Source organism: Erinaceus europaeus, chromosome 14, assembly GCF_950295315.1.
Source record: "Erinaceus europaeus chromosome 14, mEriEur2.1, whole genome shotgun sequence".
NCBI classification, from domain to species: domain Eukaryota; kingdom Metazoa; phylum Chordata; class Mammalia; order Eulipotyphla; family Erinaceidae; genus Erinaceus; species Erinaceus europaeus.
In genome coordinates, this window is record NC_080175.1 from 79,060,579 (window position 1) to 79,078,550 (window position 17,972).

The 17,972-nt window shown below is 43.8% G+C and overlaps 1 protein-coding gene and 1 pseudogene across 1 annotated transcript in view; both read right to left on the minus strand.

Annotated features, from left to right (window-relative positions):
* Positions 1 to 17,972, minus strand: part of ABCC5 (ATP binding cassette subfamily C member 5) — a 71,739-nt gene that overhangs the window by 37,909 nt on the left and 15,858 nt on the right. The window contains exons 3-5 of the mRNA XM_060171009.1: positions 2,507 to 2,664; positions 1,079 to 1,234; positions 500 to 647 (exon numbers count right to left, since the gene is read on the minus strand). Of these exons, the coding sequence (XP_060026992.1) occupies positions 500 to 647; positions 1,079 to 1,234; positions 2,507 to 2,664 (462 nt within the window). The remainder of the gene's footprint in view (positions 1 to 499; positions 648 to 1,078; positions 1,235 to 2,506; positions 2,665 to 17,972) is intronic.
* On the minus strand, positions 7,124 to 8,419 carry LOC103123390 (cytosolic 5'-nucleotidase 3A-like; annotated as a pseudogene).

Genomic DNA, 17,972 nt, shown 5'->3' on the forward strand with positions numbered 1-17,972 from the left:
TAGACTTCAGGTTCAACTCGAGAAAAATCTCTACAGTCTTCTGGCTTCTCCAGGGCTTACTTGCTATAGAAGCACCGACGCCGAGATCGTTCTGCCTGCCTCCAGGCCCCAGAGCATTGCCAGTGGCAGGCGAGCCATGCTGCTCTCCCTCACTCAACGGCACCGAGGGGAGCTTCCAGAACCAAGCCTGGAACTTTGTGCCAGCGCACAGCACAGAATCACAGTCCTATGTGGAGCCTGCAGGGCTCAGTGCTGCCCCCACCCTGAGGAAGGCAAGCCAGCTCCAGGTCTTCACTGGCAACTGAGACCCCTCACCCCGCTCGTCCTTCCAGCTGCTGACAAGCCACCATTCACTCGAAAGTCAAGTGCCCCTCTCCACAGACCCGCAGGCATCTCTAACTAGCCCCAAGGAGCGCAGAACCCCGCAACAAGACAAGCAGAGGAGGGATGGCCACGACCGGGCTCCTGGAGACTGTCAGAAGGGACAGTTAGAACTTACTGGTCCACTGAAGGCAGCCAGCTGCGTGATCATCAGGCACAGGATGGACAGGATGATCCTGGTGCGGCAGAAGGTCCACACAACCTTCCGGAGGGAGGCGGCATCAGGTCCAACTCGCTTCAGCTCTTCTTGCCACAGTCTCTCTAGTCTTAACAAGGGCACATGTCCTCCGTTACACATCTTCCGGGTGACTCCGCATGCCCTAGCTCCCCATCTGCCACCGCAGCAGTCTCTGGGCTTTGACACAGCTCACACATGCCTCTCTTTTGAAGTGTTGCGTACAGTGCTCACCCTCCAGTAATGTGTCCCCTTCCCAGGTGGCTACAGATGAGCCCTGCACAGGGCGCTGGCCTCCCGGTATACAGTAAGATGGGGGGGGCGGCCAGGTCTCCCCTTCCCACCTCTCCCACCTGCCCCCAGAGGAATCATCTCCCGGACCAGAATTTGTGTGCGGGTCAGAGGCCTTCTTGAAGGACCCTCCTCCGCCAGGACACAGACTTTTGGGCACCACCTAGCCCGACCCCAATGCTAGCTTCTGAGGCCTGATAACTCCAGAAGGTAGGCCCCCCGAATGCCTACCTTTTGCTGTTCACCTCGCAAGACTCATGCTTGGACACAGACCACAAGTCCTCCACGCAGAGCTCCCCCTTCCGGTAGGCGGTGTAGGCCAGAGGGGAGAGCCACGAGAAGGTCATGTTGGAGAAGAGCCCAGCATTGTCCACTGGGTGCTGGTGTCTGGAACAGAACACGGTCCAAGCTTAGCTCAGATTCCTTTCCTTTCTCTAGTTCTCTCTGCCAGGTTTTTTTTTTTTTTAATCTCTATTTATTTATTGGATAGAGACAGTCAGAAATCAAGAGGAAGGGGGAGACAGAGAGGGAAAGAGACAGAAAGGCACCTGCGACCCTGCTTCACCACTCGCAGCTGGGGGCCGGGGGCTCGAACCTGGGTCCTTGTGCATTGCAACATGTGCGCTCAACCAGGTGCACCACCGCCCGGTCCCTATGCCAGTGTTTTATGGGGATTTTGTGACTGTGAATCTTCTATTTTTTTTTTCTCCTCCTCCTTCCCCTTTATCTCCTGCTCTTGTCCTCTTTTTTTTTAAATTATTGTAAATATATTTGTGACTTATTTATTGGACACAGAGATAGAAATCGAGAGACACTTGCACCACTGCTTCGGTTGCACTCAGGGGTTTGAAATAGACTTTGTCACTGAATATGTGTACCACCAGGCCCATCTTATCTTTTATTTATTTGTTTTCCCTTTTGTTGCCCTTGTTGCTTTTTTATTGTTGTTGTTATTGATGTTATTGTTGTTAGATAGGAGAGAGAAATCAAGAGAGGAGGGGAAGGCAGCGAGGGGGAGAGAAAGATAAGACACATGCAGACCTGCTTTATAGCCTGTGAAGCAACGCCCCTACAGGTGGGGAGCCAGGGGCTCGAACCAGGATCCTTACACGCTGGTCCTTGCACTTCGAGTCATGTGTGCTTAACTGGCTGTGCTACTGCCCAACTCCCCCATTTTTCTTTTAGTTATTTACTTTGCACAATGAATCCACTTCTCCTGGCTACTTATCCCTTTTATTTATTTTTTTAAATTAAAGAAAAAAATGAGAAATGGGGAGAGAGAAAGAGGGACACGTGCAACACTGCTCCACCACTCACGAAAATTCTCCGCTCCAGGTGGAGACTAGAGGGCTTGAACCCAGGTCCTCACTCTGATAACTTGTGACCTTTACCAGTTGTGCCACTGCCCAGCCCCCTTGCTTTTTCTCTTTTCCCCAGATAGAGAAAGAGAGAGGATAAGACACCACAGCATGACTCCACCACTCATGAAGTTTCCCCTTTGCCTGCTACTCTCATGTGGCGGCCAGGGTCTTAAACTGGGTCCTCATGTGTGGCAAAGTGTGCGCTCTTTGGAATGAGCTATCTCCTGCCTTTCACACCAAATTATCAAAACCCTTGTGGTGTTTCGTGGCCAAATTATTAACCAGTAGGGCCCCTTACTTGCGAGTGGTCCGGATGGGCTTCAGGACACCTAAGCCATGATGGTACTTCCCTTTGGGATGCTTCTCATCCAGGATTTGGAGCTGGGAATGCATGGAGGCGTCCAGGGACAGCCCTTCGGCTCGGGCTGCTATTTCCAAGGCATCTTGGCATTCCGGCTGTTTCAGAAGGGAAGAGAGGCAAAGTATAGTCAAAGAACAGGAGAAAAACAAGACAGGCGAATCTGACACAGCAGGTGCAAACTGCACACTAGGTCCCTGCTACCTGAGAAATCCTACAGCTTGGGGCACTTTTTAAAAAAAATTTATTTCTTTATTGGGAAATTAATGTTTTACATTCAACAGTAAATACAATAGTTTGTACATGCATAACATTCCCCAGTTTCCCATTTAACAATACAACCCCCACTATGTCATTGGGGGCACTAACTTGTATGATGCAAATTAACTAAGGAAGTATGGTCTGGGAGATGACACAGTGGATAAAGCACTGGACTCTCAAGCATGAGGTACCGAGTTCAGTCCCTAGTAGCACATGTAACAGAGTGATGTCTGGTTCTCTTTCTCTTTCCTCCTTCTTCATTCATGGAAAAAAAAAAAAAGACATTTACTAAGGAACATTAAACTAGGTACTTGGAACTTTCAAACTAATGTGCTCTATTTATTTTAGTACTTTCAGGTGAAGAAAAATTGAAGTACAGAAAGTCATTATATGCTTCCTTATCTCTATTCCATCCCCTTATTAATTGTTTTAGTTTTTTGTTTTATCAGAGCAATACTCAGCTCTGGCTTATGGTGGTACAGGGGATTGAACCTAGGACCTCAGATATGCATAACCATCAAGTCATCTCCTCAGGTTCCCATATTAGTAACATCTTATGGGGGGGGGGGGTGTGGTACATTCATTCCAGCGGATAGGCCAATACTGACACATCATCAACCCAAGTCCCTATTTTACTTTAGGACTCAGCCTTTCTGCTGCACATTCAGATCCCCACCCCCACCCCACCCCCACCCCCCAGAATACTGGGCAGCTCTGTTTTATGGTGGTGTTGAGGATTGAACCTGGGGGCCTCAGGCATGAAATCCTTTTGCATAAACATGTTATCTCCCCCACCACATTCAGTGTTTCTTTTGTCTCCTTCCTTCCTTTCAAGATCTTATTTATCAGTGAGAAAGACAGGATGAGAGAAAGAACCAGCCATCACTCTGGTTCATGTGCTGTCCGGGACTGAACTTGAGACCTCATGCCCGAGTCCAATGCTTTACCCACTGCGCCACCTCCTGGACTACCACCACACCCTACTAGTATTTCTATAGCCAACTGTTTTCAATTTCATTCCCCAACACAGAGGGGAAGTCAATCACTGCACAGCCAAGTAAATCTACTGCCCGCTGTCAGACTTCACAGTCACCTGACTGCACAGCCTGGCCCGCGTGCACACAGGCTCCCTGTCCTCTGCTCAGCAGCAGGGATTCTCTCTGGCCGGACCAGCTTATAAGCTCCAACACTCAGACCACTTCAGCAAGAAGCAGGCCATTCATAAACTGAAATTCAAAAAGCATACTTACTTACTTACTACAGGTTTTCTTAATGTAGCTCATTGGTACCAATGAACTACATTAAGAAAAACCCATGAAATTCCAAATGTAACTGCAGCAAAAGAGGCTGGACCAAGGATCCGGACACATCCATCCCAACTGACTCTAAGAGGCAGAAGCACTCTTTTCCTGAATAGAAGAATCCAAGTAGCTCCTTTTCTCAAATGATTGCACATATCTTCAGCAATTATTCTGACATCACAAGAATCAATCTCCAAATCAAAGTGGGGCCTTACACAAAGCAGCCTCTATTTTCAAATACCTTAATTTTTTTTAAATCTTTATTTATTTACTGGATAGAGAGACAGCCAGCCATTGAGAGGGAAGGGGGTGATAGGGAGAGAGACACCTCTAGCCCTGCTTTACCACTCGCAAAGCTTTCCCCTTGCAGGTGGGGACCAGGGGCTCAAACCTTGAGCACTGTAACGTGTGCTCAACTAGGTGAGCCACCAACAGCCCCCACACCTCCTCTCTTTAATTCAAATATTAGCTGAGGGCGGCAAAAGACAGCAAAATGGTTATGCAGAGACTCATGTCTGAGCTTCCAAAATCCCAGACTCAATCCCCAACCCCCAGAAGCTGAGCCTAGTGCTCTAGAGTTTAACTGACATGCTGAGTTGAGATTGAAAAGGTGGAGCTCATGCCAGGGCTCCCCAGGGTGCCTCAATACAACAGTTCTCAGCAAAGTCTTGCATCTTTATATAAGGCTCCACCTCCAATCATGAAAAGACACACCCCCAGACGTGCATTTGTTTCCTTTTGTCCAAGCAAGGTAGACCTGACTCAAGAGGGCAGCGCAACAATGACAAGTGAGTCAACACCTAGGAAAGAACAGGCTCATACAAAGTCCTCAGGTAGAAGAGGCCAGCGCTTACTCGCTAGTTAAGGGACCTTGCACTTTACCCCGCTCTCTTACTGCAACAGTCAAGGGGAAGAAAAAGAAAAGACAGGGCAGATAAGGTACACTGAAAACATAAACACTCAGGACGGTGAATGAATAGAAACGTGGGAGTATGTGCAGAGTAGGGATAGAATGTTATGAGGATAAGGACTTCTTAGTAATCGACAGCTTCAGAAAGACAACCGAAAATGAGAATAAGGCCTGAAATCAAGGTACATCGTGGGCGTCTGCCAGAGTAGACTATATGCTGTGTCAGGGTCTCAGCAGATTTTGTAAGAGACTGAGATCACACAGTACATGGATGCTAAGTGTTTTAAAATTCAAATGGAATTTAGTAGCAAAGACAAAGATACCCCAAATACTCAGAAATTACACGACACACTTCTAAGATGAGTTCCTATAGCAACAGGTACCAGAGTGGAACAATGATTCCTCTCTCCCTCTCCCTCTATCCCTCTTGGCACTCTCTCACCTACACTTATGAAATAAATAAGACAAATGTTTAAACGGAAATGAGTAAATATATAAGCTAAGTGGTAAAAAAAAATTTTTTTTGACAGTGTATCAAGTGCAGGGCTGCAGGGAAAGCGGAACAGAGTATAACTGCCAACACTAATGGCACAGGTTAGAACAGGAGAGAGAAAGCGCAAAGAATCAATACTCTTAAGCTACCGGTTGGCAAAATTGCCTGTAAGTGCCAGAGGGCAAATATTTTAGGTTCCATAAGCCAAGAGGTGAAACCAGGGACATGATGTAACTTTCTTTTTTCCACTGTGACAAAAACATGAGGACTGATATTATGCACAAACAAAACATGGTCAATATGTAGCAAATATCTGTTGGATAAAAGGAAAATAACAGTCTTGACAATAGAATTTAAAATGTATTTTGTCCCACAACAGATGAGTTGGCTGAGCAAGTTGTGGTATATATACACAATGGAATACTATTCAGCTATTAAAAATGGTGATTTCACTGTTTTCAGCCCATCTTGGATGGAGCTTAAAAAAATCATGTAAAGTGAAATGAGTCCGAAACAGAAAGATGAATGAGATGATCTCACTCTCAGGCAAAAGTTGAAAAACAAGATCAGGAGAGAAAACACAGCAGCACCTGGATTGGAGCTGGTGTATTGCACCAAAGTAAAAGACTCTGGGGTGGGTGAGGGAGAATCAGGTCCTGGAAAAGGATGACAGAGGACCCAGTGGGGGTTGTACTGTTGTGTGGAAAACTGAGAAATGCTATGCATGTGCAAACTATTGTATTTTACTGGAGAATGTAAAACATTAATCCCCAATAAAGAAAAAAAAAAAAGAAAAAAGAAATTTTCACTCCATGCTTATTATCAGTGCTTCAACAAAGACTATCTTGTAATAATTAGTGGCATGTAAACACAGAGAATTATTTTTTCATATACCAAGTATCAATATTTCCTGTTAAATACTGACTTTTTTCACACCAAACTATATAAGCAAACATTAAGACAATTTCAATTTCGAAAAATGATACTATAAACGTAATTTACTCAAATTTAAAAAAAAAGGCAGTACTTAAGATCATAGTTATTTTTGTGTTTCACATATATTTTTTTAATTTCAATAAGCCTTCCCAGTGTAAAAAGACTCTTTAGAACTTCCAGGTAACATTAAACTAAATAATTTCACTCTGAAAATGTAGGGAGTTATTTTTCAAAAATTTGCTTTAAAGTCTTTTTTTGTTTGTTTGTTTTACTCTGTTAAAATGTGGTGAGGCATATGTTGAGAGAGGTGGCCATTGGATCGACCTTCTCGTGGTGCATCCCATGAGTACCCATTTATTGGGGAAACTGACGATCCTTCCTAGCCGACTGAATCCACATGGATCCCAGTCACTTTCAAAGCCAGCAACAAGCAGCTCCTGACAGCTTTCAACCTGACGCTGTTGACTGGCTATGGAAGAAGGGCAAATGCTAGAAGAAGAAGAGAGGTGGAAAAAGGGAGCTCTAGTTGATGGATTCAACATGTCTCAAAGTACTTCAGTAATGGAGAGGAAAAATTTTAAGAGCAAGAACATATTATAAATAAGAGTCTTTCAGCAAGAAAGACTTGTTCTTGTATAAACTGCACCCACAAGAGAGAAGTCTTCTTGAAAAATACTTATTTACAGAATCTTCTGTAGGATAGAGTTGGCTAACTCCAGTGATACATCCTTTACTAGAACGACATCTATCATTTAGATGTCCAGTTTTCAGAATGTTGTCAACACTGGCCACTATCTGCCATTCTTAAATCTCCTTGAGAGTCTCCCAATAGAATTATGTTGCTATTGTTCTTTAGTTGATTAAAATATATATATTTTTTATACTCACTCTTCCTCCGCCATCTTACCAACGGTTGCCGCTACTCGATTAAAATATTCTGTGTTCAAGGCACCATCATGTTTGTTAAATACGTGAATTAGTTCTCCTTTAAATTCTTTCAGCACCCCATTGTTATCAAAATGCATGAAGTTGGAAACTACTTTAACATTTGAAGGATAGACACCAGCCTGCCTGGTAGCCTCCTCCAGCACATTACCAACTCCAGCTGAAAAGATGAAGATGAGGATATCACGTTGGTGAGGCTTATCAAAGAAATTCTCATATCCTTCCTTGAGCATAATGTCAGACTCTGCCACAGTGTCTTGAAGTTCAGCTTTTGGGATACCTTGCCTCAACCAGCAAACCATGCAATTTAGTATAACATTCAACCATATAGGGGAACTTCTCTTCTCCAGTTAGATGAGGATCGATTTCAATTGCATGATATTTTTTCCTTTAGCTGCAGTAATTTGACATTCATCTGAAACCAGCTGGCAGTAGTCAATTACATTGTGACATGATAGGCATCTCTTTCCATTGTAGTGTCATAGCAAAGTTGGTTATTATTTGAAGTTTAGCAGCTCCTCCTTTAATAAGACTGCAGAGAATTTCTTCTATTCCTGTCGAGTTCCTGATGCGAACTAAACCTTTCTGGAATTCTGACATTATTTTCACATGTACAGTACACTCTTGAGTAGCTGTTTCTTGGTTATCCAATTTTCAGGATTTTCCATCTCCATGATCATGGTCTTCCTCCCCAAGGTAAACAATGTACGGGGCCAGCACCACTCCAGCCACCAAGGAGCACACGCTGGCGCCCGCCACCGTGCCCACCCACGCCACAGCTGCACGGTTCATGAAAACCACCAGCCTAGTATAAGACAGGAAGCGGCTGCTCAGGCGCAGACTTGCTCCAGTAACTTTTTTTTTTAACACAAAAGAAAACAAACTATAAAATGTTTACTGACAAAATATACTTAATGATAGTTGAGAATATTTTTTAATATGGGTCTAATAATTAAAAGGATGGAATTCCTATACAGAGCAATAACATTTCCCTTAGTTGGGGGTTAAGCGCATGTGGCGCAAAGCGCAAGGACTGGCGTAAGGATCCCGGTTCGAGCCCCCGGCTCCCCACCTGCAGGGGTGTCGCTTCACAGGCGGTGAAGCAGGTCTGCAGGTGTCTATCTTTCTCTCCCCCTCTCTGTCTTCCCCATCTCTCTCCATTTCTCTCTGTCCTATCCAACAATGAATAACATCAACAATGGCAATAATAATAACCACAACGAGGCTACAACAACAAGGGCAACAAAAGGGGGAAGAAATTGCCTCCAGGAGCGGTGGATTCATGGTGCAGGCACCGAGCCCAGCAATAATAAATTTTTTTTCCCTGGAGGGAAAAACAAAACAAAACAAAACAAAAAACCAGTAGTTGGGTGGTAGCCTAGCGAGTTAAGTGCACGTGGTGCAAAGGGCAAGGACACGTGAAAGGATCTGGTTCAAGGCACCTGCAGGAGAGTTGCTTCACAAGCCGTGTTAGACCACAAACTAGAAGAAAATATTGGCAGAACTCTTTTCCGCATAAATTTTAAAGACATCTTCAATGAAACGAATCCAATTACAAAGAAGACTAAGGCAAGTATAAACCTATGGGACTACATCAAATTAAAAAGCTTCTTCACAGCAAAAGAAACCACTACCCAAACCAAGAGACCCCTCACAGAATGGGAGATCTTTACATGCCATACATCAGACAAGAGTTCAATAACCAACATATATAAAGAGCTTGCCAAACTCAACAACAAGATAACAACCCCATCCAAAAATGGGGGAGGACATGGACAGACTATTCACCACAGAAGATATCCAAAAGGCCGAGAAACACATGAAAAAATGCTCCAAGTTTCTGATTGTCAGAGAAATGCAAATAAAGACAACAACCACTTCACTCCTGTGAGAATGTCATACATCAGAAAAGGTAACAGCAGCAAATGCTGGAGAGGGTGTGGGGTCAAAGGAACCCTCCTGCACTGCTGGTGGGCATGTCAATTGGTCCAACTTCTGTGGAGAACAGTCTGGAGAACTCTCAGAAGGCTAGAAATGGACCTACCCTATGATCCTGCAATTCCTCTCCTGGGGATATATCCTAAGGAACCCAACATATCCATCCAAAAAGATTGGTGTACACATATGTTCTTGGCAGCACAATTTGTAATAGCCAAAACCTGGAAGCAACCCAGGTGTTCAACAACAGATGAGTGGCTGAGCAAGTTGTGGTATATATACACAATGGAATACTACTCAGCTGTAAAAACTGGTGACTTCACCGTTTTCAGCCGATCTTGGATGGACCTTGAAAAAATCATGTTGAGTGAAATAAGTCAGAAACAGAAGGATGAATATGGGATGATCTCACTCTCAGTCAGAAGTTGAAAAACAAGATCAGAAAAGAAAACACAAGTAGAACCTGAAATGGAATTAGCGTATCGCACCAAAGTAAAAGACTCTGGGGTGGGTGGGAGGGGAGAATACAGGTCCAAGAAGGATGACAAAGGACCTAGTGGGGGTTGTATTGTTATATGGAGAGCTGGAGAATGTTATACATGTACAAACTATTGTATTTACTGTTGAATATGAAACATTAATTCCTCAATAAAGAAATTAAAAAAAAAAAAAGGGGGCAACAAAAGGGGAAAAAAAAAAGTAGTGTCAATTTTTTTCAGTCACCAAACAGGTGTGGGATATTTCGTGGTTTGCAGGCACTCGTGGCTGCCGGTGCTTGGCGTCCCCTAGGTAGATTTGCTTGCTACACATCCTCTTTTGGTGAAGTATCTATTCAAGCCTTTGGCTCTTTTTTTTTTTTTTTTTTTTTACTATTTTCTTTTTTATTATCTGCATTTACTTACTGGATAGACACAGGCAGAAAATTGAGAGGGAAGGGGGTGATAGAGAGGGAGAGGAACAGAGAGACACCTGCAGCCCTGCTTCACCACAGAAGCTTTCCTCCTGCAGGTGGGGACCAGGGGCTCGAACCTTGCACACTGTAACACGTGCGCTCAACCAGGTGCGCCACCACCTGGCCCCTCTTTTGCTCATTATCTAAGGGGAGTGCTTCGCCAGGGCGGAGTATCAAGGGTTCTTTACTATGATTTCAAATCCTGTGTCAGATGATTTGCAAACATTTTCTCATTTTAGAGCACATATTCTCCTTAATAGGGCATTCAGAAAGGAAAGGTTTTAAATTTTGACCAAACCAGTTAAGTTTTATTCTTTTATGAATTGTGCTTTTACTGTCCCCTCTAAGAATTCTTCATGAACCTGGAGGTTCTGAATATTTTGTCCTAAATGTTTTGTGAGTTTTACATTTGAAGCTATGATTCATCTTGAGTTAATTTTTGTATAAGGTACAAGAAGTTTATTTATTTATTTATTTATTTATTGCCTACAAATGTCCAATTGGTCCTGGACTATTTGTTGAACAATCTATCATCCTTTTTAATGATGTTTTTAATATAACAATAAATATTTATTTATTTGAATAGGGGGTAGAGAACCGGAGCATCACGCTGGCACGTGTGATGTGGCCAAATGAGGGACCTTATGCTTGAGTATCCAGCCTGCCACCCACTGCACCATCACCTGGTCTGTCAAACCTCTCATCTTGCCATTAAATTGCTTTTTTTTTGGGGGGGGGGCGCAGGTGGTGGCACACCTGGTTAAGCACACACATTACAGTGTGCAAGGAGCTGAGTTCAAGCCCCTGGTCCCCACCTGCAGGGAGAAAGCTTCAGAAGTGGTAAAGTAAGGCTGGAGGTGTTTCTCTGTCTCCTCCTTTCTACCTCCCCCGCCCCTCTCAATTGCTTTTTGTCGTATCAAATAAAGAAAAAGGGGGGAAAAATGGCTGCCAAGAGCAGTAGATTCTTAGTGCAGGCACCTGAAAGTCCCATCAATAACCCTGGTGGCAATTAAAAAATTAATTAACAGTGGCCCAGGGGGTGGTACAGAGCTTTGGACTTAAGCAACTGTATCTACCGAGAAAGTCCTGTTAATGCATAAGGTTTGCTCTTTTGACTATTTAGTATCGTGTTCTAGTGCCTGCTGGGTAGTAAGTCAATTCCTGCATTAGAATGCCAAATTCAACAACTCTTGAAAAAGACTTGGGTGTTACTCCTCCAGGTTTATCAGGAGTGCTATGTCAGCATTATCCTGTATCTGTAGACTAACAGACACCGAGGGCTCTTGTACTGTTTTTTATTTTAGAACAAGGCATTCAGCATCATTTTGTCGTGACAAAGATAAGCCCCACGAATTTTCATAGGCCAGTGAAGCAGAGCAGGACCGCCCATGGTAAAGGCAGGGAGGTGACTAGACTGCTACTTTAAGATCATCACAACTGTCACTCTCAGCGAGTCTTAGCCCCTTTCTGCTATTCCTTCCTCAGCTACATCTCAAACTGCCAGTCATGTGACGTATCTTGATCACTGGCTTTATGAGGACAGTGAGGGGTCTGCTGAGGATAAGATGCAGATGCCTGAGCTGAATGACAGAGCAACCCAGCCCTTTTCCAGGCCTGCACCAAGCTCCTTCAGACACAGGTCTCCTGAAATAAGAAGCAGCAGGTGTTTATTGTTGGCAAGAACGCTTGAGTAAGTTTAAGCAACATTGAGAAATTCTCCTACTCTAATTACTACTTTCTCTGTGACTTTAAAAGTACTTAATACTGTGCACAGAATTCTCCCACAATTGGAAGCCACAGTGAATTCTAGCATTGTATTTACTTATTTGCAAACAGCTATTTATTTTAATGAGAGAGAGATACAGAGGGCAGAGGAGACAGCATAGTGGTTCTGCAAAAAACTTTCATGCCTGAGGCTCTGAGGCCCCAGGTTCAATCTCCAGCACCACCATAAGCCAGAGCTGAACAGTAAAGTCTCACCTGAGAGAACAAGAGAGAAAATCACTGCTTAGCTCTAATTTATAGTGGTGCTGGGGACTGAACCCGGGGCCTCAGAGCCTCAAGCATGAAAGTGGTTTTGCAGAACCACTATGCTATCTCCCCAGCCACTCAGTATTGATTTTAGAATCATGAGTTCACTGCTGACCCTGCCACCAGCTTTTAGCTTATTAATTTACCCGTAAAACACTCAGCTGTGGCTTTATAAACAAATGTGGCTCTCCCCCCATGTTCTGATTATCTTTCTTTAACTTAAAAGTAACTAATAGATACTGGGATTTTTCCATGTAGATGTCAGACTAGAACTACCCTGAGCTTAGAAGACATCTCTGTGTCTGTCCTGTCCCCTCTCTGCTTCCCCACTCCAATAGACCACCTGGTTGATCTGGCTGGTCCCACCTCATTGTAACAGACTGTCAAGAGTGGAATGTCTGCTGACAACCAAGGTTTGTGCCCCTGCATGGAGCCTCAGGGAGCAGACACCATTCCCTATACAGCACAGTCCAGCCTTACTGACTTACAAGTCCAAGCTTTATCCACTGAGCCACCTTCCAGGCCACTCTCTCCTCTCTTTAACTCACAGGAACTTAACACCAACAGAGAAAGGGCTGCCTCTTCTTATACATTCTTCTGGCCCAAGCAAAAATATTTCTGTGGATGAGTCAGTCCTACAGCTAGCTACCTTTATGACAAACATTTAGAAAGACAAGCAAGGGAAACTGCTGTACAGTTAGAGAGCAGTTTCCCGAGACCCAAGGGGCTGTGTGGCAGAGCAGGCAGTAAAGCACACACCCCCATGTCTGAGAACCAGGGTTCAGGTCCCTAACCCCAACTGCAAGGGGGAGGCTTCACGAGCGGTGAAGCAGAGCAGCAGGTGTCTCTCTCTCTCTCTCATGTGTTTCTCTCTGTCTCCATCATAATAAAAACTTTAAATCATAAAGAAATCAAAATTTTCTTTTAAACTAAAAAAAGAAAGTAAGGGGGTCAGGTGATGGAACACCTGGTTGAGTGCAGACATTACAGTGCACAAGGACCCAGGTTCAAGTCCCCAATGCCTACCTTCAGGGGGAAAGCTTCACGAGTGGTAAAGCAGATGTCTCTTTGTTTCTCTCCCTATCTCCCCCTCCCTTCTTAATTTCTGTCTCTATCCAATAATAACTAAATAATTTTTTTTTTTAAAGGAAGTAAGAAACTATTTTCGTCCTAGATCAGCTGACTTCAAGTTTTCTCATACTGCCTATTCCCAACAAGTTCAAGAGACCCACCAAGGGCATTTCCTCTACCCATTCTCATTGCAACCTCCCTCCAGTGGATCATTATTAGTGTGATCCTGACCATCTAAAGCCTCTCTTAAGAACTGCCAAACAGGGGGCTGGGTGGTAGCATAGCAAGTTAAACGCACAAGGCGCAAAGCAGTAAGACCGGCATAAGGATCCAGGTTCGAGCCCCCGGATTCCCACCTGTCCTATCCAATAGCAACAATAACTTCCAAAACAAGGGCAACAAAATGGGAAAAATAGCCTCCAGGAGCAGTGGATTTGTAGTGCCGCAACGAGTCCCAGCGATAACCCTGGAGGCAAAAATAAAATAAAAAGAACTGCCAAACAGCAATCAATTACTCAAGCAGGTCCATGAAATTTAAGAAGGCAGAGATTTGGGGGGGTAGCACAGTGGGTTTAGTGCACGTGCTGTGAAGTGCAAGGCCCGGCGTAAGGATCCCAGTTCAAGCCTCCGGCTCCCCACCTGCAAGGAAGTCGCTTCACAGGCGGTGAAGCAGGTCTGCAGGTGTCTATCTTTCTCTCCCCTTCTCTGTCTCCCCTCCTCTCTCCATTTCTCTCTGTCCTATCTAGCAACAATGGCATCAATAGCAACAACAATAAAAAAACAAGGGCAACAAAAAGGGAAAATAAATATTTAAAAAAAAATTTAAGAAGGCAGCCTGGACAGAGAGGAAGCCAGGCACAGTAGGAAGAGCCGGCTACTCCGTCAAATGACCAGCTAATCTTAGCATATATGCATTATTTATTTTATTTTATTTTATTTTATTTATTTATTCCCTTTGTGGCCCTTGTTTTTTTTTTTTATTGTTGTAGTTATTATTATCGCTGTTATTGATGTCATTCTTGTTGGATAGGACAGAGAAATGTAGAGAGGAGGGGAAGACAGAGAGGGGGAGAGAAAGATAGACACCTGCAGACCTGCTTCACCGCCTGTGAAGCGACCCCCCTGCAGGTGGGGAGCTGGGGGCTCGAACCAGGATCCTTACGCCGGTCCTTGAACTTTGCGCCACGTGCACTTAACCCTCTGCACTACCGCCCGACTCCCAGCATATATGCATTCTTGTGCACTAGTGTGTAGCCAAGCTGTAATCATGTAAAGGATCAGCTACTAATACAACTCACGTGGGTGAGTGCACAAAACCAGTAGATGTAACTCACCACCATCACTGAGGCAAAACTGGGATTTTTCCCACAGTTCACACCCTAACACTATCCCCATAATCAGCAGTAGTTTAAAAGCTTTCTGTTGTTTCACAAGCTTAATTCCAAGGAACTTGCTCCAAGTTTCTATTACACTGGGTGTGAGATTAACCTTGCTAACACAATAATAAAGTCTGAAGGATCAAGCTGAAATGGAATCACAGGGACAAAGTTAAACTTACAGAGATCTGAAACAACAACTTACATAGAAGAAAACATAGGCAAGACACTCCTGGATGCCGGTTTTATAACTGTGTTTATAGGGGGCTGGGTGGTGGTGCACCTGGTTGAGCTCACATGTTATAATGTGCAAGGACCTATGTTTTTGGCTTTTTTTTTTAAACAATTATTTTTTTTTATTTTTATTTTTTTATATTTATTTATTCCCTTTTGTTGTCCTTATTATTTTATTGTTGTAGTCGTTGTTGGATAGGACAGAGAGAAATGGAGAGAGGAGGGGAAGACAGAGAGGGGGAGAGAAAGACAGACACCTGCAGACCTGCTTCACCGCCTGTGAAGCGACTCCCCTGTAGGTGGGGAGGACCTATGTTTAAGGCCCCAGTCTCCACCTGCAGGGGGAAAGTTTCACAAGTGGTGAAACAGTGCTGCAGGTCTCTATCTATATCTATCTCACCCTTCCTTATAATTTCTGGCAGTCTCTAGCCACTAATTTTTTTTTTTTCCAGAGCACTGATGAGCCCTGGCTTATGATGGTGAAGGGGATTGAACCTGGGATTTCAGAGCCTCAGGCATGAGAGTCTCTTTGCATAACCATTAAACTATCTAATCCACCCCCCCCAATATGATTTTTAATGTGTTTACAGAGTCAGCTCCAATAGCAAGGGCAACAAAATTGTCTGTCTAAACCAGAGCACTATTCAGCTCTGGCTTGAGGTGATGCTAAGGCCTAAACCTGGGAAATCACATGCACAGGAGGCGCTTGCTCCAAAAAAAAAAAAAAAAAGGACTACATCAAAGTGAAAATGAATGCTTCTGAAGATTCCCCACTGAACAGAGAAGATACTTGCACATCACAGTTCCAACAAGGGGCTCACATACCAAGTATGTAAAGGACTCATACAACTAAATAATAAAGTAGTAAGCAACCTGATTAAAAAATGGGCAGTGAGAGCAGGGGTAGATAGCATAATGGATATGTAAAGAGACTCTCATGCCTGAGGCTCCAAAGTCCCAGGTTCAGTCTCCCACACCACCATGAGCCAGAGTTGAGCAGTTCTCTGGTAAAAATAAATAAATATAAAATATATACATACGTTAAAAAGGGGGGGGCAATGGTGTAAATAGTGTAAATAGATCTCCGAAGAAGACACACAGATGGCCAGAAGACATGTGGAAATGTGTTCTGCATCTCCTACTAGGGAAATGCAAATCCAAAGAACAAAAGTGTGTGGAAACATCTGTTATCCAAACGCTAAGAAACAAGTATTGGAGAGGAGAGAAGGGGGCTCGCACACTCTACTGCTGGAGGCGGAAACTGGTGTGGCCTACCAGCCTACGGAAAAGCAGTATGAGAATTCCTCAATAAACAAAGACAGAGATGACAAATGATTCAGTTATGCCACTGGCAGGTATGTACCCCAAACAGAAACGCTGAGATTTGAAGAGATGTTATGTATCCCCCACATGTATTAAGAAGAGCCTGCCAGCAAACAGGATTAAGAAGACATGTACATATAAATGTGTGTGTGAGTACACACACACAGAGATTGGAATACTAATTTAGCTTAAAAAAAAGAGAGACAGGCTGGGAGTATGGATCCACCTGTCAACGCCCATGTTCAGTGGGGAAGCAATTACAGAAGCCAGACCTTCCACCTTCTGCATCCCACAATGACCCTGGGTCCATGCTCCCATGGAGTTAAAGAATAAGAAAGCTATCAATGTATGGGATAGGATACGGAGCTCTGGTGGTGGGAATCGTACCCCTCTTATCCTATGGTTTTGTCAATATTTCCATTTTATAAATAAATTAAATTTAAAAAAAGAGGGGGCCGGGCGGTGACGCACCTGGTCTAGATACACAGTACTATGCAAAAGGACCCAAGCAAGGACCTGAGCTCAAGCTGACACCTGCTGCAAGGACATTTCAGGACCAGGTGTGCAGGCTTCTTTCTCTCTCTCTCTCCTCTTCCTCTCTCTCTCTTTCTCCCCTCTCAATTTCTCTTTCCTATTGAATATAATAGAAGAAAAAAAAAAAAAGAAATGGCCAGAGTGGATTTGTAGTGCCAGCACTGAGCCACAAAGCCATATGATATCACACATACGTGGTACATAAAGAAAGCAAGGGCAGGGGTAGATAGCATAATGGTGATGCAAACAGACTCTCATGCCTGAGGCTCCAAAGTCCCAGGTTCAATACCCTGCACCACCATAAGCCAGAGCTGAGCAGCGCTCTGGTAAAAAAAAAAATAAAATAAAAAATAAAAATAAAAAAGGCAAATAAACATCAGATATATTTTTGTGGTCCGGGAGGTGGCGCAGTGATAAAACTTTGGACTCTCAAGCATGAGGTCCCAAGTTAGGTCCCGAGTTCAATCCCAGGCAGCACATGTGCCAGAGTGATGTCTGGTTCTTTCTGTCTCCTCATATCTTTCTCATAAATAAAAAATTTTTACTCTCTTTCTCTCTCCCTCTCTATCTTCCCTACCCTTTCGATTTCTGACTGTTTCTATCCAATAAATAAAAATAATTTTTTTAAAAATATTTATTTTATTTATTTATTCCCTTTTGTTGTCCTTGTTGTTTTTATTGTTATAGTTATTATTGTTGTCGTTGTTGGATAGGACAGAGAGAAATGGAGAGAGGAGGGGAAGACAGAGAGGGGGAGAGAAAGATAGACACCTGCAGACCTGCTTCACCGCCTGTGAAGCGACTCCCCTGCAGGTGGGGAGCCGGGGCTCGAAATAAATTTTTTTTTTTAATTTAAAAAAAGGGGGCTGGGTGGTGGCGCACCTGGTTGAGCGCACATGTCACAGTGCACAAGGACATGGGTTCGAGCTCCCGGTCCCCACCTGCAGAAGGAAAGCTTCGCAAGTGGTGAAGCAGGGTTGTAGGTGTCTCTCTTTCTCTCTCCCTCTCTATCTTCCCTACCCTTTCGATTTCTGACTGTTTCTATCCAATAAATAAAGATAATACAAAATTAAAAAAAAAAAGAAAACAAACAGATGAACT